Below are 23,929 nucleotides of genomic sequence, written 5' to 3' on the forward strand. Positions count from 1 at the left end.
CATGCAATGTACAAAGAGCTGCGTTTCTTAAAGTTTACATGATAAATTTTCTGCTTGTGAGTGTTCGTACTGGATTGCATTTATTGATTGTCTCTCAAATAAATAGGGCAGTATTCCATTCTATCTCCAAACCAAAAACTTTATTTAAACTGCCTGTGGGACAACAAAACCCACCCCAAACAACTATCGCTTGAATATGATGATGCTTGCAGTTAAAATCCATTTGGAAAAAGAACCAAGCTGCATCAGAAGGCAACCAGATGAATAGCACATCAAGCCTCTGCAGAGCCAGGGCCCATGCACCCAGCTGAACAGCCCAGATTCCTCTCCCTGTGCACGGCGTTATCTCAACAGAGCTGCATGAGTGCATCTACAACAAAGAATTATCTCCTGGCAAGGAAAAAGGGAGACCATGATCCTGGTAACGTTTGCTAGGTGAAACAATGTTAACGAACAGCAAAATACTTCCGCCTTTCGCAGAACGTATTTTTTTGTGGTCTTCGCAAACACTCTTGCATCATATGCTTTATTCTTACAATGTATATATCGTACACAGCATCTTTACTCTTAGTGAAGATACTAACCAGCTGTCGCGGAGAAAAAACACCCGTTCGTTAATCTGATGACCTTATTCATAATTTTGTCCAACTTCACCCTGGGTTGTCTGTTGTTTTGTGGGTTTGGGGTTTTTTTAACATTTCCAAACATGACCCGTTTTCCTCGGTTCCAGGCCAGGCGCCCCTTGTTGAACTAGGAGGGGTAAAGCCGGAGGCTAGCAGGGCAGCAAGTAGGGGCAGCCGCTCCGGGCTCGCAGGGCCAGACCCAACCGGAGCACGCACGGCCCCACCCGGACGGGGCAGGGGTCGCCGTGCCGCCGCCGTGCCCACATGAGAAAGCCGGCAGCCCGGGAAGCCGGGGAGGGAGCACCGCGGCAGCCCAGCTCCCCGCTGCCATCCCGGGCAAGGCGTGCGCTCCGCCGCTCGGCCCCGTCTGCCGCCTCGCCTGCAGCCGCGGGGACAGAAACTTTGCTGGCTGGGTTGCGACGTGACCCGCCGGCGAGGCAGCGCGCCGGGATGCCCTCGAATGTATCCCGCCGAGCCCTTTGATACTCCCATCCCCCGCGCTGTCGAGATGCGGCCGCAGTCCCGCTCCGTCCTGCTGGCTCCGTGCTGTGAGCGGCCTCCCCAGCCAACCCCGGGGACGCCGCGCCCCGAGACCCGCCGGCGGGGGGGTGTGGGCCGGGCCGGGCCAGGGGGGCGGCGAGGCAGGATTAGGTTTCAGGCGGCCGGGGCGTGCCTGAGCGCGCTTCCCCCGCGGCGGGATCGGCGCCGTTACTTGGGGACGGGAAAGGCGAAGGCGGAGAGCGGGGCTGGGCCGCGCGGCCCGCTGAGCCGCCGGGGTAAGCGGGGCGCTGGGCCGGGCGGCGAGAAGCGGGGGAAACCCGCCCGTGCCGTCCTGCGGGCAGGGCAGGGCAGTGCAGGGAGGGGCCGCCGCATCGCCGGAGTTTCGAGCGGCCTTTTAAAACGTGTTTATCGCGCGAAGCGTTGTTTCTTGTTCAGCTGATGCGCCGGGGTTTGCTGGGGCCGGGAGAGAGCGGCCGGAGGCGGAGGGAGGCCGTGGAGCCGCGGGGGGGGCCCAGCCTGTTGCTCCCCCATCCTTCGCCCCGGGCCGAGCTGCCCACGGGCGGCGGGGAGCGCGCTGGGCGCCGGGCCGCGGCTCTGGCCTAAGGCCTGCGGGAGGTCCGCAGGCTCGGGCGGCCTGGCGGGGAGTCGCCCTCACGTAAACAAGAGCCGAGCCGAGCCTCCTCTGTCTGCCGCAGGGTGCTCTGCCCTTCCTCCCTCCCCCTGCTCCCCACATCTCCTTCCCCTTCTCTAACCCCAGCGGGAGTGTGTCGTGCCGGGGGAAGGGCTCCTCACCTGCCGCAGACCTGCGGGCGGCCGCGGCCCTCGCCCAGTGCTTGCGGTCGGCAGCGTAGAGACTCGCTCGGAGCCGGCTGCGGGGCCCGGGCAAGGCCGGCGATTTCACCTGCGGCAGGTCTGCGGGCTCCCGGTGCCCGTGCCGGTACCTGTTGCAGTGCTGGTGTTGACGATTGTCGCGGGTCCGGACCCCACCGCAGCTGCCTGGCATCCCCCCGGTCTGCGTTTAAACGTGACTGGGCGGGGAAGTGGAGGGCGAGGCGCGACCCTCAGCTGTGCCCTGCGGTGGGTCTGGTGTTTGGGATAATTTGTTCCTCGTGTGGTGTCCCCCCGTGCTGTCAGTACCTTCCCGCGTTACTGGAAAGAGTTAGAAGAAGAAAGCAAGTAAAAGAAAAACTCTCACAAAGCCGTTTTGAACTTCGAGTACTACATGTAACAGACTTGATTTGCTATTTGGCTGAACAATGCTCTAATTCTTTTTTCTTTTCCTTTTCCTTTGCTTTTATAAACACTGCCTCATCCCTTCATATGTTTTCTTTTTAACATACGCAGATTTTGTCAGTGTAAGCTGATGAACAGAAAACGTCCTTACTGGCTTTGGTGCCAGAAAGGGTAGGAGGGAGCAGAGCAGTGATTACCGTAATCAGGCTGAAGGGATTGAATTCTTCTGTTGTGGAAGTCTGTTGTGTAATGCCTTGTTTCCATATCAGCACTGCGTTTTCCAAGATAACAGCAACTCTTTGGGAGGGAAAAAACTGTAATGAAAAAGGGGAAAGTGGTAAAATCTTTTGGGGAAATGTTATTTGATGCTCCCGTGGAAAATGGAAATGGAAAGTAATGTAACATTAGAAGAAAAGAATGCAGAATGAGCATATCTATGGACATATCCTTCCTAACTAGCATTATTTTTCATGACAGAGGAAATCACCTTTTTCCCCCCCCCAAAAAATTATTACTCATTTTTAGTATACGTTTTTTTTCTCTCTCTGTATCTTGTTAATAGTAACATGCATGTAGCATTTACTGATTAGCACTGGTGTTTCTAATGGCTTCCTTTGTGCTTTCAAGAAGGTTTTTTATCAGGACCGGATACATTCTCCCCTCTCTTTGTGCGAGAGTGCATTAGGAAAGTAAGATCAGTATCAGCAGTAGGGAAAAGAGAACTGCACTACTTACATACTGATGGATGATCTTTATATTCCATCTGTCTCTGTGTCTGTGAATTCTTCAGATAGGAATGCCATAGAACTCGATCGTGCAGATCGCTGTAAATGCTTTTGTTTTAATAGATAGCACTTTAATCAGTGTATTGAGAACCATTGTAAAGACCTTTTAAATAATCTGGTGCACATTTCATGTAAGAAAATTTAAAATTCTGTGAAGCATATCCAGTAAATTTTCTAACTGGCTTTACATTTGACCATGCTGCTGAAGCAGTTTAAGCCAATTCAATGCCATGCTGGCAGTATTATTATCATCATTGTTAAGGACAGTTTTGTTTCATTGTTGGCCTTCCCAACACATCAATATAAAAATATGCTATTTTTGCCTGGGCAGTATTGGAGTATTTCTTCCGTAGGCTTTTCAGAGCCTGTCGTTGCATCTGAGACACCTTGCACAGCAGTCATGTTGCATGCTGCTTTTGATGATTTTCTGCTTTATCTGCATTACTCACCTGTTAATTGCCAGAATATACAACAAGAAGTTTGTGTTTTCAGTTTGTAAAGAAAGCAGTGACTCTTCGTTGAAGCTTACCGGGAGCTGTTCAGTGGGGCTTCCTATTTATTCATTCATGTATGCTGTTGTCATCTTTGTGAAGAATCCTAAGAGGTGCAACTGTTGTAGGAACAGTGTTTCATGAGGTTTAACTGGATTTAATGATAATATGGTAATCAGTTGCCTATGCTGAAAACATAAAGAGGCAATATTAACCATGCCTGGGTTTCATACATTAATTCAGTATATTTTGTGTGTATTCTGCATATACTAAAAAGTTGCTTTTCAGTTTCTGAAGCTTAACTGATATTTTGAAAGTTAGAAGAAAGTGATGCCAATTAATTTCAATATAAAATATTTACTGAAAGATTTTTTTTTGTAAACAGATGATCTGTTAGTTAACCAAAAAAAGAAAAAAAAAACCCCAAACAACAAAACAAACCAAAAATCCCACCATAAAAATTTCCCCTACTGTGGTGGTGTTTTTGCAATACTCTTTACAAATTATTGTAGAATGCCTTATATCACACATGCTTATCAGTAAGTGAAAGCATTAAGTATAGTTTGGGCTCATTTCCCAGCTGCAATTATAACTTGCACAACAGCTAACATGATATTACGCTCATGTAGGGCTCCCTACAGTGTTAAAGAACATTATTATTTAAAAACAGTGAACAGATTGCTTGTTCATCCAAAAGCATTGTAAGTTTCCTTAATACATCAGTGTAATGTGTGCAGAAACCTAAATATAGTTGAATGTTCAAAATTCTGTTTTCATAGTTACTTCAAAATACAAGATGCTTTTCAGCTCTATCACAGTACTTTTAACATACAGTGCCAATACTGTAATATCTTTACATCTTTTTGATGCATTCAGTATTGTGCTAAATTTCAAGAAGCTAGTAACATCACTTTTCAAGCTACTTATAGTCTTATATAGGCTTTGCATTTATTTCTGAATTGCCTTATTTTTTTTCTGCTTTGAATGTTTCAGAACAATTTTAATTAGCATAGATTTTAACTGTAAACGTCAGGCTTCTGCTTGCCTGTTATATTCCAGGTAGTCAGTAGAAATCTGCTGTGTTCCTTTTGGAGCAGTACACATTTATTTTCCTTGTATTAAATCCTTAATTTGAATCAGTTCTCTCTTCTGTCATCCAGAAGCATGCAGTCCAGGGTCTCTTGGCTGATAAAACCAAGTGGTTGATGTTTATTTGTCAAATTCATGTCCTGGAAGTAAAATGATAGGCTTGCCTTTTTTTCCCCATCTTTCTTCTTTTCTGCTTTTTATTTATCCTGCTTTCCCTGTCTTTGCTCCCCGGCATTTACCTCCACACCCTTTCACTGCGTGCTGAAGTATGTGTGTATCTTTAATTATGAGTAGTGAAGGCTATACCACTCAGGCTACAGTTGTCAAGTCGCTGTAGTATTGCTCATAATCCTAGAAAATGATTTGTTATTGCTCATAATCCAAGACGTAACAGCAAAATTGACTTTATGACAGTGGAAAAATATATATAAAAGCGTGAGATCTTTGAATTTACTATGAATGGTTTCTACTGTCTTTATATTGACTTTATATAATTGACTTTCTGCTGTCTTTATATAAGACTCCCCACAAGGATATTGGGAATCACCTTAGTTTTCTTCCTGGGGGTGGTAGCCAGCATGTGGGAGGTAACTGGGTGCAACAAAATAGGTCTTGGAAATTGCAGGCAAAGCAGAAGGTTTAGCAGTAATTAGTATCTTCCACTTCCTGTGTGGTTTGGTTTCTGTTCCGCGTCAGGCGGTGCTAACACAACATGCCTGTTTGAGGGATAACCGGAAAGGAAGAGAGGGAAATATTTCTAGCCCAGTCAAATCCAGGCCCAGGTGTTGAAATTTAGATGAGAAGTTTCGAAATACACTTTTTAGCAGCTATAAAATGTGTGTCGTCGTTACCATACTGGTTAATTGAAACAGATTTAATCTGAAGCGACTGCTAGCCAAAGTTTGGGTCTATAGATCCCTCTTAAGATAGGCATTTTCTCTGTATCCTCAGAGCACTTCAAGTAGTGCATGAGTGACAGAGCAAAGCCTATTACTATGTTTTCTATCTTTGGCATCACATTTGCTAATCCAGTGCTGTGAGCATTAGTTTCCAGGGTATTATCTGAAATGGCTTTGTGAAATAGTAGATGCAGTATCTGTCAATGAAATAGAGTAAGTTTCCTTGCAGGAAGTACGTGATCAGGTGTGAAAGAGTAGTCATTGGAAGTGGGTCATCTTTCCCTTTTCATGAATCTTTTGTGTTTTTAAATAAGCAGTTTACATGGTTGTAGTGGAAAGGTGGTGATCAACATAAATTTCACATCTGTCTTAAAATTCTGACACCTGTGGATTTGAGTGTTTTAGGAGTGGGCACAAAGAAACCGGAGCTGCAGGATGCCAGCTGTTTTCTGGCAACTGACCTTATAGAAGGGCAGCATAAAGAGTGAAGAAATGTGTATATAACACGTTTTTGTTTGTTAGCATGGGAAGAATCAAATTTCAGAAGTGCGTGTTTGAAGGGGATCATCTTTAACTTTTGTGCGTGCTTAGCAGAAGACGATATGTTTCTTACCATGTACCTGTCTAAAATTAGTTGTTTTCTAGTTTCCTGTAATAAAAGAGAAGGAAAAAGAGAAGGTACTTTTTTTCTTTTTACCCCTTTTTTTTTTTTTTTTTTTTAATTTTTACTTTTTCCTTTTTTTTTTTAAGCCACATCTTTCAGGTACCTATGCCTTTAAAACTTGTGAATGTAACTTGCTATTCTTTTTAACAGTATTTCTTCAAGTTGCCAATAACAAAGTCTAACTCATTCACTCTGTGTTGTTACTACTTTGAAGAGATTAATGAACTTTAGCACTGAAATACAAAAATAGTTAAACCTACTTTGAGCTAAGCTGGTAAGCTCTTTGAGGCATGAACACTATTTGTATCATGTATAGAAAGGCTGGTTTTGGCTTCACGCTCCTGTAAGACAGGCTGCCAGCAGTATGCAAAATGAGAGAATCAGAACTAAACTTCCCATTTGTGCATCCAGGAGTCTGTGATAGCATTATAAAAATATTCACTATAGCAAATGATAAATCTGTGCCTTTCAACAAATAACCTTTCATGTCTGCATACTTCTCCACAGTGCATTATTGTTAAAGTGCCCCAAAGCAAGCTGGTTTAAAGGCCTTTAGTGGGTAGTGGTTGTTGTAGGTATGCCTCTATGGTGCATATTGGGCAAATGAGTTCTTGCTTCCCTTGTACTTTGGCTATGTTAATGCGCCACTAAGCTGGTGCTGACAGATTCCACTTGTTACTGTGTATGTGGCACAGCAGGAGCACAGTCACGTGGCTTTTTACCATTTCAGAGCGTGGGCAGAGAGAAAGGGGGTCATCTTGGACTGCGACGTGTAGACATGCTGGTGTGTCTCAATGCATTGCTTCTGCATCAGAGGAGGTCTCCTGGAGGAAAACATCCTAACAGCAGTTTTTGGTCTTGCTCCTGCTTAGTGCCACAATTGACAAAGCATGAAGCTGGTCAGCTGAGGAGGGATTCCCCACTAATACAAAAACAAAATAAGGAGAATTAAACTGAGAATTAAAAAATTGATTTGCTGATATTGAGATAGCTCTGGAGCAGTATTCCTCCCTCTAAAGCATGAGATAAATACGAAGTATATAAGGAGTGTCATAGCAGAGCTAAGGACTTCTTTTCCTTGTAGATTAGACAGCATCATCTCCATCAATAGAGTATGTTTAGGACTTGTGTCTGGTTTTAGAAAGCTTCCATTACAATCTTCTGAGTTCGTACCTCTGGGATTGCACAGAGACAGTGGTGACCTTGTCTATTCTGTCACTTGCAACACATGTCTTTCACAGCACACCAAGAATGAGATTTTTGGCAAGTTGAATCATAATACAAAGCAATATCCAGCTACTCCAGAAGAGATGGACTTTTTACACCTGCATCTCTTCTTGATGTTCTTAGTGAGCTAAAGCAGAAGAACAGTAACCCTGTATTTTTCCTGATTAGTTTCCTTAAGAAGATGAGAGTTGAACATACAATGCAGTGTGCTTGAGCATGTAGTACCTGGGACAAACAGGATCATTGCACTGAAATGGCTGAAAATACTCCATATCTTTTTTTCGTCGTTGTTGTTGTTGTTCACACAGTTCTCTGGTTGCATCCACAACACAGCCCCAAGAGTAGCTATAGAGGAAGAACTGGAACGGTGAAACAGGGAAGAGCTGCTTTGGTTGTCATCGCCATGGAGAAGAACACCTCTGAACATGTCATAAATGTCTCTATTTGTAACGGGGGGCTCTGAATAGAAGAAGCGATAGTAGTTTGCTAAGCTAGAAAGAAAAGCTATGAGTGATTAAGGTTTGGGGAAGCCAGCTTCCTTCATAATGTTTGCATAATCTCATCCAGCCCTTCCCATGTAAAATAGACATTTTTTTTGTCTTGTTTTCGTAGAGTGACAAGGTGAAAACACAAGATATTTGGCATGGTTTTCAGATCTGGTAATCATGTGCTGAGATTTGTCTTGCCAAGTGAGAAAACAAATTCATGAGGGCTTGGTTTTATTTATTACTGATTTGCATAATTTGGACTGTGGAATCCCGTTACCTTGACAAAGTCACATTCAAAGGATTTGAATGTCTGTCCCTAAGTGGTACATTGCCCTAAAAAGGATGATCAGCAATTCCATACCAATGTGTTGGCAAATTGAAATGCAATAAAATGATAGGAAGCCTCAGGCATATTGAGACTAGGGAAGTCTTGGTGATGGAACTTGAAACCGTTTTAAACCCACTTAATTTGTTTTTTCTTTACAAACTACAAATAATATAGGCTTGTCAAAATATTCATGCTGGCTTGTGTTCTGTCAGCACCATTCTTTTCTCCATTTTTGTCCAAAGTTTCAGGAAAAACTCCTGTTTCCTGAGTGCTTAAAGATCACAGCGCTCTGCATATTGATAAGCTCACCAGATTTAAGTTGTGATGCTATACTGAAATGCTTTCCTATTATCAAAAAAACAGAGGCACCATTGATAAAATGCACAGCTCAGTTCATACACCTGCAATGATATTTGAACTACTCCTCAGCTACCCATCTCCATCAAACATATTCTGTCACTACGAATCTCTGACCAATTGCAGACACACTGCTGAACCCCCCACCAAAAAACCCCCAAACCCAACTCCCCCCAAAACAACCCCAAAAAGCAACAAAAAAGAATAAACAAAGCAATTTTAAATTTTTTTCCTCTCAGTGTAGAATTTCTTGCTGGAAAACCCACACTGACAAAATCCTAGCCGCCATCCAGATCTGAGCCTCAATTCCAGTAAGTGCTAATAGTGGAGGCTGTAGCATGAGAGTCCTGCAGGTCGGTGTAATGTGAAAACTTTGTAACTTACGTGACTTTTCTCTTTTAAAAGTGACTTCAGAAAATGTGCTAAGGCTCATGCACCTGAAATTGTCGACATAGGGCTTGAAAACTGATCCTGCAGGGAATGTTTTTTGTGAATCACTGAAAGGGAAAGCGATGAAACTGTGTAAAGTATCAGTGACAGCTATGATTCATAACGTCTGATTAAAGCAATGCAGGACATGCGCAACAGCATGCAGGCAGCAGCTTTGATATGGAAATGCAAAAATAGTACAAAGTATATTCCTAAAGCAATTTTCAGGCAGGTTTTAAGCTCCAGAGTGACTCAGAATATGGTCAGCTCTGAGGTTATTTCAATCATCCAAGGAGATGCGTTTTTTGTGGATTGTTACTTTGTGGGGCTGGTTTTTTTTTTCAGAAGTCAAGCTTTCTCTTTTCCTTCAGAGCTTAGTGCTTCTATAAAAGCGACCCTTTTTTCTTTCTGTTATTTTTCAGGGAAATACTATATTTGCTGCCTCTTGCCATTACTGGAATAGCAGCTGAGAAGTAGAAAACATGTTGGAAACAATTGGTAATTTTTTTTATTTGTATCACTATTATTATGGACAAATCAAGTGTGCATAATAGATGTAGGACATTGGTATATACTGCTGAAATAGGTTTTGTAAAAAATATCTACTGTGCTTAGAAATACATGGTGTATTTGGGTTTTTCTATTTGAAAACAAAAGCTATACCATCATTTGTTTAGTGTGTTTAGTTTTTAGCCTGTTGTTTTGATTTCATTGTTTTAATCTTTACTACAATTTAAAAAGTTTGTACGAAAAGGACAAGTGTTTTCTATGATGGCTGTTTTTGGCACTACTTGTTTACTTGTCTGTAGCCACAGTTCCTGTAACTGAATTTTCTTAGTTGCTTGTATGTGTCTGTTCCTAAACTGCTACTGACTAGGAATGATTATTGCCACAGATACACATCGGGCCCTCCAGGCCATGGAGCGCTTACAGGCAAAACTTCGTGATCGAGGTGACATTGCCAACGAGGAGAAGCTGAGCTTGTTAAAATCAGTGCTGCAGAGTCCTCTCTTTAATCAAATTCTCAATCTTCAGACTTCTGTTCAACAACTGAGAGATCAGGTAGGAAAAGTAGCTTCCCAGGTGCAAGAGAATTGGTAAGAAGGTGCAAAAATAGCTGAAATTAAATGTCTGCTGAAGCTTCGGGGATCTGAGGAGGACATACCCATTGACTTTTCTGGGCTCTATTGAAGTCCATAGTTTATGTATGTGGTTTTTTTATACATATGCTTGTTACTCGAAATGTGCATGGTAGGGAAAGGATGATCCTGAGTGGGGAGTTAACATAAGGCCTTCTGTCTCTATCTTTCAAAACGAACATGTCTTGTATGATTTTTTTTTTTCCTAGCACTCTTTCATTGCTCTTTTGTGTCTTTGCCTGCTAAAATGGGATTATATGGGGGAAGGTGTGGAATGTTGACTTCAGAAGGACATGAAGATCTGTGTGGTTTTTTTTTTGTTTGTTTGTTTGTTTTTTTGGGTTTTCATTTTTGTTTTTTGTTTTCTGTTTGTTTGTTTGTTTGTTTTTTTCTTTTTTTTTGGGGGGGGTTTGTTTCGTTTTGTTTTGTTTTGTTTTTGTGTAGGAATTAAAGATCAAAGAGAAGCAAGAGCTCATATCCCCTTTTTCCTTGCTCAGGGTTTTAAGTAAAAGTATTCTTCTGCATGTCTTCAATGAGGATGAGAAAAAGGGCTGCAATTTGGCTATACTGACTTCATTATTATTTACTATAAAGTAATTGTCAGCAGAATAAAAACTTGGAAGAACACAAAATGTAGTTCAGTAACTGAACTAGGACTAAACTGTGTATCTGGCTTTGCAAATGGTTGCTCTTGTTGACTTCTGTAAGATGGGCAGCTCTGTGACTGATATGCAGAAATGCCGAAGTGGGAGGATGCAGCTCCTGCGCACTGACCTTATCAACAGTGGAGCTGCATCCAGTCTCTGACTGGACTGCAGCTGGTGAGGAGCCTTCACGATATTGACACTACTTCAGCTGCATGGGAGAAGAGCACAATCTGGCTCCACAGTTCCTTCTGGTGAATTATATTGGTGCTGTTTTGCACAGACAAGAAATAAGTTAGAATGGTGTCTGTGGTGCTCTACATGACCATGTTTGTCACATTTTGCATGTTTAGTATGTAGAGACTTGATAACATTGGAGTGATTTAAAAAAATCTAGGGAAAAAAAAACCTGTTCTGGGGATTTGTTTGCTCTGCTACCTGAAAAGGAGAATTTAACAGTAACATCCAGAAATTATGTGAATTACCTGAATTTAGTGAAAAGGCAAATTAAATTTTCGCTTCCAGACATCAGCTGTAAAATTAAAGGGTGCTTCTCTTTTTAAATACAGTCACCCAAATCAGTAAAATGAAGCAGCTGATACTACAGACAGGTAATTTCCAATGTCTATTTTTTAAAAAGCAAATAATAATTTTACCTTCTGCCCTAAACCTATAGGTTTATCTGTGCAGAAGCTTTAGCGACCTGTGCATGTTGCATGGTACATACCCAGTCTAGTTGACAGGGGAGCTACTTCGATGTGATTTTTTTTTTCTTGTTACGTGTTTATATGAACACCCACACATGCAAATATATGTTTCTGGCCATTCTTAGATTTGGGTCAGCTCTTCAGAAAATATCCTATGTTTTCTCTATGGATTCTTCCCTAAAATAAAACATGAGGTGTCTCTCTCTTCTTTGCTTTATTTACGTGTTTATAAAGCATATTGAAACAGGACAGAGAATAAAACCATGAAATAGGCAATCATGTTAAAAAAAAATAAAATATGTATTTATTGGCATTTTCAAAGGCTTGGTTTTGTTCAAGGATACCCTTTCATTTTCCTTTTATGACTGGAAAGGTGCTGTGCTCTTGAAATTCTTAAACTACATGTTGGTGAAGACTGCAAGACGTGAATAGTGCCCATGCTTTTTGGCTAAGCATGTGTGTCTGTGGAAGGAGACAAGCATTCCCCAAGCATTTGCAGTCAGAGCTGTGTTTGAAACAAGTGGTGCTGAGCTGTGCAATGCCTAGGTCTTGCAAGCCTCTACCCACTCAAGACTAAGATGCCTAAATTTTCTGGTACTTCATGTTGAACTGCCCTGACAGTTGAATGGGGGTCTGTTTCTTCTCAAGGTGAAGTGTAAGGGACAGTCTGTTAAACTGCTCCTATATTTGTAATTAATTTATGTGTTTTTAAAGAGCTACAACACTACTGCAAAATTCTCGGGAGGTCATCTCCCAGGTGTGGGAGGTGGGAAGTATAGGTTGAAAGAGAGGATGAGCGCAGGGAAGGAATATTGGCAGTTTACTCACTAAGTCAAGCTGAGTCCCTGCAAGCATCCCAGCAGATGTAGGTCACTGAGACGTACGTGTGGGCATGTAGTGGCCTGAATAAATTTGAGGGTGGGACATATTCCGTTCTTGAGGCACTGTGTCTGGAAGGCAGAGAGGTGATAGTGAGAGCTCCGTCTTCTGTTTCTGCAGTGAGTCTGAAAAATGAGCTGGCAAATCTTGTAAACATCTGTAATGTTTTCCTAGCAAAAAATAGGATGCAGATACACAGTTTAGGCAGACTAATATTCCTTGCATTCCAGTGAGAGTTACTACCATTTTTTATGGCCTGAAATAGTAGACTTCCTTTTCTTTTTTTCTCCTACAGATAGTGATCTTTTAATCATGAAAAGAACACCTGAAAAAGTGTGTTTATGCATGCATGGAAATGTTTGAGATTTGCTGTCCCATTTCCTTAAAGCTTCTGTGTGTTAATTAGAAATTGATAACTTTTGTTAGTTGGTGCGTGCTTAACAAAAGCCTCTCTAGTTTGCATTTGTGTTACATGCAGTGGTGTGGACTGAGTGGTGTATTGCTTCATCTAGATGCAGATCTGCAGACTTCAGCATCAGATGCTGAAGTCTGCAGATCTGATGCTTTGTTGCTTATTGGTAGGTGCTTTATACTATTGGTTTTGTTTTGTTTTTTGTTTTTTTTTTCCCCCTCAGGAAAGCGGCATTTGTTTACACATCAAATCTGTCATTGTGAAGTTAAGAACTGGATTGGGAAAAGTCTAGAGACAGCAAAGGGGTGTTTTTTCTGAGAGTTACTGTCCTGACTTCTCTAGTCACGTCACTTGAGGGGCACTAAGAAACCAGGTTTTTTCTGCCTGTTTGTATCCTTATTCTTCAGTGGATGCTTGTTTTCTGATGCTGAAGAGCAGTCTCTTGCTTGAAGATAAGGGAGTGACAGAAAAGAAAACCAGAGGTTGTGATATGTTGAACTTATCAATAATATTTCGATCTCCAGGGGTCCTTTGCAATCCCAATGATTCTGTGATTTTCTTTTGTTTATAAAATATTTTAAAGAAAATAATCAGACTGTGCTCACAGTCATCTCCCGCTTCTTTCCTTTCTGTCTGTCCCTTATCCACCTCCTCCTCCCGCCTCCACTCAGGGCTCTGCCCAAACAAAATAGCCTTCCCTTGGCTGGGCTGCATTCCTTGGATTTTTTTTGCTTGTGAATTTGACTGCAGTTTTTTGTTCACAAAGCAGTAGTGAGGATGAGTGCCCCTGCAGCGCAGCATGTATTGGGTTGCATGGGATAGCTGGGTGTCAGCGCTGGAGAGGATTTAGGGAAGAATATACGTCAGATATAAGGAAGAAGTTCTTTACTGTGAGGGTGGTGAGGCACTGAAATGGGTTGCCCAAAGAAGTGGTAAATGCCCCATCCCTGGCAGTGTTCAAGGCCAGATTGGACAGAGCCTTGGGCAACATGGTCTAGTGTGAAGTGCCTCTGCCCATGGCAGGGGGGTTGGAACTAGATGATCTTAGGGTCCTTTCCAACCCAAACCATTCTATGATTCTGTGATTCTAAGAAGTGGACAAACTGTGTCTTCTCACATTGCCCGTGAGCAGTTGCTTAACTCTGTGGTTTGCATAACTATAGAGGAGCCCTTTAGTTGCCGTCCTGGACCCATTTCTGTAACAGCACTGCTTGCTCATGTTGTGAAACAAAGTACTTACAGGAAATGCTAATTTGGGATCTGCTTTGCCTGCCCTGAGGAGGGGGCATAAAGAATGCACACACATACCCAAAACTTCTGTTAACAGCATTTTGGTGTAGATTGGACAGTTATTTTTGCCTTTTCCTCCTACATATACTATGCAGCACTTCTTTTCAGTGGTATTTGAACCATCATGCAAATCCAGTCTTCAGAATACTGGAGTTAATAATCAATTATGGAAAATATCTTTGAAAAAGATGAACAAATTCAACCTTCTGGTTTGGAAGGCAAAAGAAATGGGAGAAGTTGGTCAATTCCTGTATGTTTGCAGTAATGTCCCAGCTCATATAAGTGTGCAGGAGGGATGAAATATTAGACTGAGAAGGTGAGCACTATATTGCCAATTGGAACAGGATTTGGTCTATGAAAACATACAATGTAAAACTAAAATATTAATTAGCCTGGTACTACTTCAGTTTTACCTTAGTGTGAATTTTGTACCAGAGAGAAAAAGATAAATCCCTAAGGAGACTGTCATATCTCAGTTGAAGAACTCTTTCAAACTTACATAGAGAAGAAAATGGTGATACTGGGCACATGTTCAGGTGGAATTTAACCTGCCCATCATGGTAATCTGCTGTTAAAACATTATAAACAGTGAAACAAGCAGCCGAAAGCAATCCTCTGTTAAGCAGTACTAGAATTACATATATAGAATGAAGGACAGGACGGGCACAGAGCTCTTCTACATACTGAGGGTTGTGCTGTGTGGGATATTGAGTGATACAGGAAGTATTTTAGGTTCAGAGAAGGCATGTAATACAATTCATCATAAGGGCAATGTGTGATATAAGCCTTTTATTTTTGATGTGTGGCTCCATTTTTATCTTTTTTTCTTTGCTGTTTGTGCATACAGGAAAGTGTTTTGTTGTATATTAACAAAAAGCAGTATCATGATGTAAACACCATTTGTATCATTCATACTATGATAAAAATGTCACATTTAGGATTACTGTGGCTTACTTGATCTGCATAATGCACATAAATGTGCATTGCATGATTTTTCCATTGTTGCAACTTGCTCCCTACACATTTTTTTGTAAAGCAGTGCTCTACATACAAGGGAAGGCTTGACTTTTTATAGAGAGGCTTCACAGACTAGGATTATCTCTGTGTTAGCAGTCTGCATACCATATGGTAACATGGAAAAAACTTAAAAGTGAAGTTCATGAAGATAGAAAGGAAACAGGCAGTGGGGTGGGCAGTGGTTCCTTAGCTACAGTTTCTGTGCCTTAAAATTCCGTTTCTGTCTTTTTTTGTCTGCATGGCTTTTTCTTTATAAAGCAGAATAGGTTCTAGGTTTCTCTACATAGTCTCAAATTTTGCTCTTAGCACTATTGTAGGATTTTTCTTCTTTTTTCTTTTTTATCTTAGAAGATGACTGCACACTCCATTCAAAGGGGGAAATCATGCACAGTTGGGTTTTATAGGACAATGAGCAATACCAGTGACCCTTCCCCTGCTGCCATTTTGAAGAATAAAATCTCAGGAAGCTTTTCCCACATTGAAAAGGTCCCGAGACACAGTAATGCTGTACTTAGAAGGGTACTAAGTGAAATTGAAGGCATTTTATGTATTTTTCTCATAAGTTTAATTACACTAACTGGAGTTACTACCACTCTCAGCTGTTGAGCCTTGCCTACTTAGTTTGAGGCTACCACTCCAAGGGCTGGGCCAAAGAGGTTATGTGAGCTTTCACTAATTTGTATTGTGCAAAGTTCATGCTGCGCTGGTGCTTGTTTAGGTTAACCTTGCTGGCTTTGCCTGAGCAGGTGGTGAACGATAGTGAATCCTTTCACCAAGCAAGCTCTAAGGATGGTAACCTTCAGCAGCAAGGGCGGTTCAGTTCTATTTTATACAATGAGCACTGCAATTTAGAAAATTAATTTATATCCATGACTTACTAACATTTGTGATATCAGACCCATATGCTATGGCCGCTGGGTGCACATGAGAAGTAGTTTGGGTTTGCATCTCATATACTCTAAGGCTGCTTTATCTTGCTATGGAAATGTAAAAAAAATTTTAAATACAAACAGTGCAAGACTGGATAATTAGAGTGGTGTTAGATACTCTTACAAATAATAATTTGAACCATGACAATTTTTTGTGGGAAGGAACATGACAGTGGGGTGTGTAAGAAGATTTGAAGGTGGAGGAGAACATTGATTGGCCAAGTTCAGTGATACACTTTTATACATTGAAATGTATGACGTTGGGAAGGTGGAAGTGTATTAACCTATTGTATGGGCTCATTCAGATAAGAATTGCAGTATGGCATAGACATTATTAATTTCAAATCCATGCATATAATGTAAGGGGAAATCTTGCATTCATGGAAAGGCAGAATTTGATTATGTCTCTGGTGGTGTTACGAGTAATGAACTGTGAAACAAGATTTATCTACCTGTGCCTTACAGACTGGTTGAAATGACTGTATGTGATTAAAGAAAGTACATGCATTCACATTTTAGGCATTATTATTTATTTGACACATAACTCAAGTGATTCCTCACAAATATGGACAGCTGAATGTAATTACTGGGTGATAGAAATCACTCCATTCCAAACATCCCGGTTTTCCTCTTTCCATTTTTTTATGGCAGAGCAAGCTAAGTGCTGTTGAGGACTCTTCTTCCCAATGCTGTCTTTTTCTTTTTTTTTTCCTTTAACTTGAGGGTCTTCATAGGCACAGAAGGTGTTCAACAAATTATGTTTGTTCTGTTGAGTTTTCCTAAAGCACCCCGATAAGAAGGAATTGTGTGATGGAAAACAATACTGCCCTTGTAAAGACTAGACTGTTGGGAGAATGATATAGTAAACCTAATGGAAGTAGCATGCTCAAACAGTTGAGACTGGTGCAGTAGACATTTTAAAATACAATTACAGTTTTGAAAATTGTTGTTGCTAATTGAAATTTAAAAACAAGGCTTCAAGGAAGGGGGATCCCAGCCTTTTTTGTTGTGGTGCAGAATGCTAGAAAATTTGCACTGTAAAGCTATGAAAAGTATTTGAGGCTGTGGTCCTAAATTGTGGTTACTGTGACAGGCAAATATGAAATATATTGATGTGGAGTAAAACAGTGCCTGTTGACAGTCAACAGGAAAGTGGGATAAGAGCCAAATGAGGGTTCTCGGTTCACCTGAGCTTTATATCACCACCGCCAGCAGCCATTCATGAGACTGGTCAGCAGAGAGATGCTTGAAAATAGGTAATTTACTGCAGCTGGGCAAAGCAGGAGAATTTTCTTGGGTTTTTTTCTGCTCTTAAAAGAAGTGTATTGTCCAGGCTGTCTGTATAAAGGCATAACTATGGTTTTTAGATCAGCCTGGTGATTTTAGACTTGTTCAGTAATTTTGTATTTAATTCTAGCTCATGTAGAGGGTCACATTGGCAGCCATAGTGCATAGTCATGCAGAAACCCTGACCAGTGAAATTTGTTCCCTATATAGCTGGTGAGGTTTCTTTCTCCCTACCCCTCCCTCCCCCCCCCCCCCTCCCCCCCCGGAATACACATAGGTTTTGGGGTTTTTTTTATTTTCTTGTAAAATAATTCATACATTTGTTTTTAAAAATACCGGGATGGTACAAAAAGCTTGTTCATACTTGTTTACCTCTACTGTTGTCTTGGAGTACTGCAAGCTGCAATACTGGTAGGAATGAAAGAATTTAGGTCAGAGTGTAGAAAGTTTGATTCTTTTCATAAATTTCTTTCATGTTTTGTGCTGATAATTCACAACTTTACGTCAATTACAAATATTAATGATAATTTAGCTTTTTAAAATGTCTCTTTAAAATTGCAGATTAGGATTTTGAATATTTTTAACAAGCATTTGGCCTAGTATGATGCTTTTGGATAAAGAGGAGGTTTCTGCTCTGTCTGTAAATCTGTGTTGTCATCAATCTTTTACAGGTAAATATTACACCTTCCATACATTCCACTGGCGAATTCCCACAACTTCTTCACCATGGTGCGAACCTGGGGTCCTTGCCGCATGATGAGTCATATTTGTTGGCTCAGCAGAATGGCAGTCCAGCTAATGTGCTAGAAGCATCGATGAGATCCGTTACTCCTCAGATTAATGGGAAGTCCTCTAGTGATGACTTTGAGCAGCTGGTCAGAAATATGTCTCAGGTAAGCATGTTGTCTGGTAACCACAAAATGCAGATCACTGATTATCTGGAAGATTAAAATATATGTATGTTTGTTTAAAAGCAGTTGAGTTATTAAGCAAACTGGAGCTCACTTGCCACATCAAAAAACAAAACCAAAACTTTTAATTTGAGGAACAATTGGTAAATGAGAAAACAATTGGAAAGTAGCCTTGACATTGTCACTGCTGAGTTACTGTCCTTAGCTGGGCAGTGTGCCTCTCACAGATCAGCATGCCATTATCTTTCTGTGCTCATTGTAGGGCTGCTGCTCCGTGCATGAGAGAGATGCTTTGTCGGAGCAAGCTCTTGTATGCATAACTAATGAAAGCCAATTCTGTCACTTGCTTGGAAATAATGTGGAAAATTCCTTTTTGGCCTTGCTACGTGTTGTTCTATAATCTTACTACTTTCCTATCTGTGGTAGGCAGAAATGGCATACAAGTTCCTTCAGTGGCTCTGAGAATGGCCAGGCATATATTCTAGCTTTTTTCTGATTAACCCGTAGTAGAGCCAAATAATAGGGGAAGTCTTCTGTTGTTCACACTGGAGAGCCTTTTTTACAGTCTTGCTTTTTCCCTCGTTCTGGAATTTGGCCTTTTTTCTAGTTCTGCTTGAGATCTGGCCTGTACTCTCTAAAATTTCATAGACATATATATCTTAGTTTCGTCACTGCTAAGCCTAAACTTGGTATATTTAGCTACTGTTTCCTGATTTCCTCTTCTGGGCTGTAATAATCTTTATTTCTCAAATCTTTCATAATTGTTACCTTTCTGTATGATAGCAAGAAGTCGTAGCTGAACTGACTGTGTGTCAATTATAAGCTAGTGTAGCCTTGTCCAGCTGCAGCTGTCAAATTAGAAACCAATTTCCAAGTTGTTTATCACATTCATTAATACTGCTTTTCAACATTTTTGACATTTGTACCTTTTTCGTGTTTTACGGAACAGGGTCGTCTTGTTGAGACCATTGAGCTTACTAAACCTTTAAGTGGTGGTCTGGGCTTCAGTGTTGTGGGACTCAAGAGTGAAAACAGGGGTGAACTGGGAATATTTGTGCAAGAAATCCAGGAAGGAAGCGTGGCACATAGGTAAGATTACTGCTGGAATATTTTACTATACAAAGTGTTAGCATGACACTGAAATTTCATTGTGTTATTGCAGTTGTTTTTGTGGTACAAGGGCATGTTTCTCTCATGCTCTTAAGGTATACATCATAGCAGATTTAATATTATTACTTACCTCTCCAATTTATGTAACTTTGGAACAGAGCAACGTATTATCTGTTCAGAGTTTCTGGAAACTACAGATGTACTTCCTCTGTGGTTTTTGTATAGGATCTCATTTCCAAGAGGGAAAAAGGGGAATTTACTGTTCAGTGTTATGGTTTTTAAAGCTGAAATACAAATTTTGCCATCCGTGAATGTACTGAGAAACAACTTAGTGTGAAAAGATAGGTTGTAACTGGTGGGATTGTTTTTTAGTTAGAGCCCCACTCGGCAGTTGTGAAACCCAGCTTTTAAGCCAAGTAAGGCTTGACGTAAAGTTGTTGGACTCTTAAAAAGAGATATTCATCTTATGATACCAGAAAGTCAGCAATAATAATAGCTTGCAGCAAGTATACTTTAGATGTTAATCCTGATTCCACAAGTAGTGTTCAGAGAAATGGATTTCTGCTGTAAGAGCAGCCCGAAGGAGCAAACAAATTCAGTGGTGAATGGTGGCAGCAGCACTGGTTCACTGCAGTGTGTGTGGATTTGCTGATCAGGATCCTGACCAGACCTGCTTTGTAGTGTACTCTGTATGTTCTGTGGGGCAGCTGAGTAATCTCAGTGCTGTTTCTCACTGTGCTGCAGGGAGAAATTTTCTGCTTATTTGTGGTCTGAACACTTCCTTTTAAGAGAGGGCAGAACATGGTCTACAGAATTAATTCAGTCATGAAAAGTAGCATGATGTATGTCATTACAGTATTTTTTAACCTGCCTAAATTCCACTTCTCTTATTCTGTGGAGCTGAGACCTATCTTTACTGAATCAGGATTTGCCTCATTCACTGGCAAGAGAAACGTTCAACAACTGTTAACAGTGCCGATAGATCAGAAAGGCCCTGGCAGTAATAAGCCTTTGAGAGCACTCTGAAAAACAGTTCAAATTCACAAGAGAAATATTACGGGTTGAAGCTAGGCAGTGTTTTTCCTGAATGCTGTTGGTACCTTGGCTTCTACACTGTAGGTGCTCACAAAAACTGGCATAATAGGGATCCTTTTTTTTGTTGCTGCCCTTTGGTTTCAAAGAGTTGCTGCTTTGGGATGTTGAAGACAACAGAGTTTTTGTTGGTTCATTGCAAAAGCAATAGAAGCCGTGAAGGAAGCAGAGGGTAACTCATCTGTGCAGGCTTCGTACACTTCCTTTGAAATAGGTCTGGGGAAGGGCTCAGTATGTAATTTTACAGTAGTGCTTCCTTTGTCACAAAGTGAAGAGATTTTTTTTTTTTAATTTGTTCAGGTCTTACCCCCCTTCCCACCCCCCACCCCCCCCCACCCCTGTTTAAAAGGGATCTTTTTTTATAATTTTCTTTCTGTTCCTCTCTCTGCCTCCCCCTCTTTTTTTCTTTCCCTTTCTGCCCTTCCCCCCCCCCCCCCCCCCCCCCCCCCGTTTTGTGCAAAACAAAATTTGTTTCCATAACATCTTGATGAAACTGTGTTCCACTCCAAGGTTTGATGAATATTCAGAATGGGTACACTGAACAAAGTGGAGCACTTGGTCTGTTAAGCAAGAGGCTGAAAGACAAGAATAAACATAAGTTCCCAGGCTATGGTTGGGAGCGACTAAGATCTAATATGCTTAGTCTCACATGGGAGTATAGGAAGAAGAAAGCTAGCTAGGGGGTGGTAGCCAGGGGAGAGTGGCAGTGGGATTAGCTTCAAAGGAAGCGATAACCAGGGTGCCGCATCAGCTCCTTTCAGCAAACCTGCAGGGAGAGATTAAAGAGTGGGGGGAATAGAGACCAGGTTATTAAAAATACTGGAAAATTGTCAAAATATTGTCATTTCTGTGGCAACACTTCTTTGGTTTTTCTTGTTTATTTTGTCATACCCCTTCGCTGTTTACACATACGTGACAGAGATGGAAAGCTGAAGGAAGCAGATCAAATCCTTGCTATTAACGGACAAGCCCTTGATCAGACAATTACACATCAACAGGCTATCAGCATTTTACAGAAAGCAAAAGATAATGTCCAGCTAGTTGTGGCCAGGGGCACTTTCCCTCAGCTCATCAGTCCTGTAGTTTCCCGGTCTCCATCTGCTGCTAGCACAGTTTCCGCCCATTCCAACCCGGTGAGTATACCCCAAATGTCTTTGTATTCAGTTCTGGGCATGTATGTGCTTACTGCATCTACTATTTTAGATATTTTTTGTAACTTGTATGTACATTTCCTTCACAGTCCTTGAGGGTTGTACCTTGTCCCATGCAAAGAGTAGAAAATACTGAGGCTTGCTGGGGGAGAATCTTGATCTTTTATGTATTTCTTCTTCCCATTTGCCAAATTCTCTCTGTCCACCAATGCAAATGCAGCATGTTTATGTTACTTTGTGAAGCTTTATTTTGAGGTAGCAGTAAACAGGATCTTTTTTCTCTTTGCCCCCTGCTTGGACAAATGGAAGTATTTGAGGCATTGCGGTCTGATCTGCACCATGAGCCTGATGCATGCTTCTCTGTTTTTCTGTTGTCTGTTAGCACTGGGGTCAAGTAAAACAACAAGAGAGAGTCCTCAGAATGCCATGTATAGGGACACACTTTAGGACTACCAGCAAACAGCTCTGCTACATTTTCTTTTTTTTTGAAAACTTTTGCACATCTATGTTTAGAGAACATAGCTCAGAAATATGATGATATTAACTCTATTTTCTCTTCCTGGTATCTTTCTCGTGTAATGGCTTGTCCTGGGATGAAATGGCCTGTCTTTTGTTTCTGTAGGTTTTGCTGTTCAGTCATCTGTGGCCCTTCTTTAAGGGAGTTGATAATAATTATATGGAGCAACCAGTCTGGAAAAAGCAGCTATTTTACTATTTTATTTTAATGATTAGCATAAAACCTTTAGTGAAGAAATTTCAGAATTATTCTTGTTTATGCAGGAATAAAGATGATTGACCTAACTTCCTGTCAGCACACAAGAGAGGCCTGCTCTCTTCCAGTATGGCTGTGACACACTTCTTTCTGTATGTAGTTGCCTCCCTATTCTCCAAACAGCTTCCTTTGCTTGAAAAACGTGCCTTTCAAACCTGCCACAGCTCCTACTTGTTCCAAAATAATGACTTGAAAATAAGATCCTACCTGGTGGAGCACCAGCTGTGGTTTAAATTTCAGTTGAGCTTACTGTGTGGTTTGTTCTTCAGGAGAGGCAATACCAGGAGCTTCCAGTTGTCCATTCGGTACCACCCCATGCAAGCAAGCAAGCAAGCATTTGTTTTTCTTTCAGAGCAGTTTCACTCTTATCAGAACATGAAGCCTGCCATCATGATTAACATCATGAAGTAGATCTTTGTTCATTGCACAGGGACAATTCAGCTAATGCCTGCCTTGCAATACCTGGTGCTGCTTTCAACCTTATCCTGTGAACTGGTTTTATGTTTTCTCCTGTCCTTTGTTATAATGGCTGATGTGAACATGCGCTTGTCTGAAGATTTTAATTTCCAGTCCTGTGAGATTTCCTAGAAGCAGTATTTTTCTCACTGACTGCAATGAGACATGGAGATAGATAGCCCTAGATTGCTAGCTTAAATTCATTCAGCAAGTTCTTGAAAGACCTGACCCACTACCCAGCTCTGGTTTGTTCCAGAGAAATTACAGCTGTCACGGAATGAGCAATGTTTTGCTTAAATATTATGTAATCTTATACCTAATAGTAATTGTTAGAAAAGTCCCACATTTCCACCTTCCTCCTATCTTCTTTATTCAAAAACGTATCCAAGAAGTAAGAGAAGATACTTTGCAAATTTTAATATGTATAGTAACAGTTGGACTTGATGATCTTAAAGGTCTTTTCTAACTGAAACAATTCTATGATGCTATGAATTTGGTCATTTGCAAGCTTATATTTATTACTTTCAGGTTCGCTGGCAGCATGTGGAGACCATTGAGTTGGTGAATGATGGCTCAGGTCTGGGATTTGGGATAGTGGGAGGAAAGTCAACTGGAGTCATTGTTAAAACCATCCTCCCAGGAGGGGTGGCTGATCAGGTAAATTCAACCTACCTTTCTGCTTACTGTTCAGTAAGGTGTGAAGTTACTCTTTACTTTTATAATCATGGTAAATAGTGGTAATTTTTTTCCTCATCAGTGTAAAAGAGAGAGCAAGTGGTGAAATTTATCCCCAGTAAATGTGTTTAGTGCAGGGAATCTGTGCATTTTGAACGTAAAGATGGATTAGGCTCCAAATAACATTTTCAAACCTGTTACATTATACGTATTTGGCGTGGATGCTTTTAGGCTCCTAGTTCATGAATGTACTGGTTGTAAGCCATAGGCGGAGGAACACCAAACACTTACTTGGTCTTCCCTGACACCTAAGAAGAGCATCTGCTTCTCTCCGCTGGGCTTAC

At 41.2% G+C, this 23,929-nt stretch overlaps 2 protein-coding genes across 25 annotated transcripts in view; one reads left to right on the plus strand and one right to left on the minus strand.

Moving 5' to 3' along the window:
- Positions 1–502: 502 nt before the first annotated feature.
- On the minus strand, positions 503–3,239 carry LOC115619630 (elongin BC and Polycomb repressive complex 2-associated protein-like). Of its 2 annotated transcripts, none has more exons than XM_030512238.1 (2): positions 3,093–3,239; positions 503–2,671 (listed from the first exon to the last, which is right to left on the minus strand). In XM_030512238.1, exon 2 carries the CDS (start codon positions 2,125–2,127, stop codon positions 1,519–1,521), a length of 609 nt encoding a protein of 202 aa, XP_030368098.1. In that variant the 5' UTR covers positions 2,128–2,671; positions 3,093–3,239; the 3' UTR covers positions 503–1,518. The 2 variants fall into 2 exon arrangements, with proteins under 2 accessions (XP_030368098.1, XP_030368099.1); XM_030512239.1 differs by lacking the exon at positions 3,093–3,239 and having other exon boundaries at positions 503–2,273; positions 2,555–2,679.
- The window catches only part of MPDZ (multiple PDZ domain crumbs cell polarity complex component), a 111,570-nt gene continuing 88,942 nt past the window's right edge, over positions 1,302–23,929 (plus strand). For 19 of the 23 annotated variants that reach the window (XR_003995072.1, XM_030512217.1, XM_030512215.1 and 16 more), the window contains exons 1-7: positions 1,302–1,399; positions 9,537–9,612; positions 10,010–10,176; positions 18,090–18,311; positions 19,279–19,418; positions 21,451–21,664; positions 23,439–23,567. Coding sequence is in view for 22 of the 23 variants with exons in the window: in XM_030512217.1 (XP_030368077.1) it covers positions 9,597–9,612; positions 10,010–10,176; positions 18,090–18,311; positions 19,279–19,418; positions 21,451–21,664; positions 23,439–23,567 (888 nt within the window). In the remaining variant the exon portion in view is untranslated. Of the gene's footprint in view, positions 1,400–8,260; positions 9,613–9,993; positions 10,177–18,089; positions 18,312–19,278; positions 19,419–21,450; positions 21,665–23,438; positions 23,568–23,929 lie in introns of those variants that run through there. The other 4 variants (XM_030512235.1, XM_032919642.1, XM_030512227.1 and 1 more) reach the window with 3 other exon arrangements.

This window comes from Strigops habroptila, chromosome Z (genome assembly GCF_004027225.2).
Source record: "Strigops habroptila isolate Jane chromosome Z, bStrHab1.2.pri, whole genome shotgun sequence".
Classification (NCBI taxonomy): Eukaryota; Metazoa; Chordata; class Aves; order Psittaciformes; family Psittacidae; genus Strigops; species Strigops habroptila.

Coding starts and splice junctions, on each gene's coding strand:
- LOC115619630 (XM_030512238.1), bottom strand. CDS start 2,127: ATGCCAGGCAGCTGCGGTGGGGTCCGGACCCGCGACAATCGTCAACAC.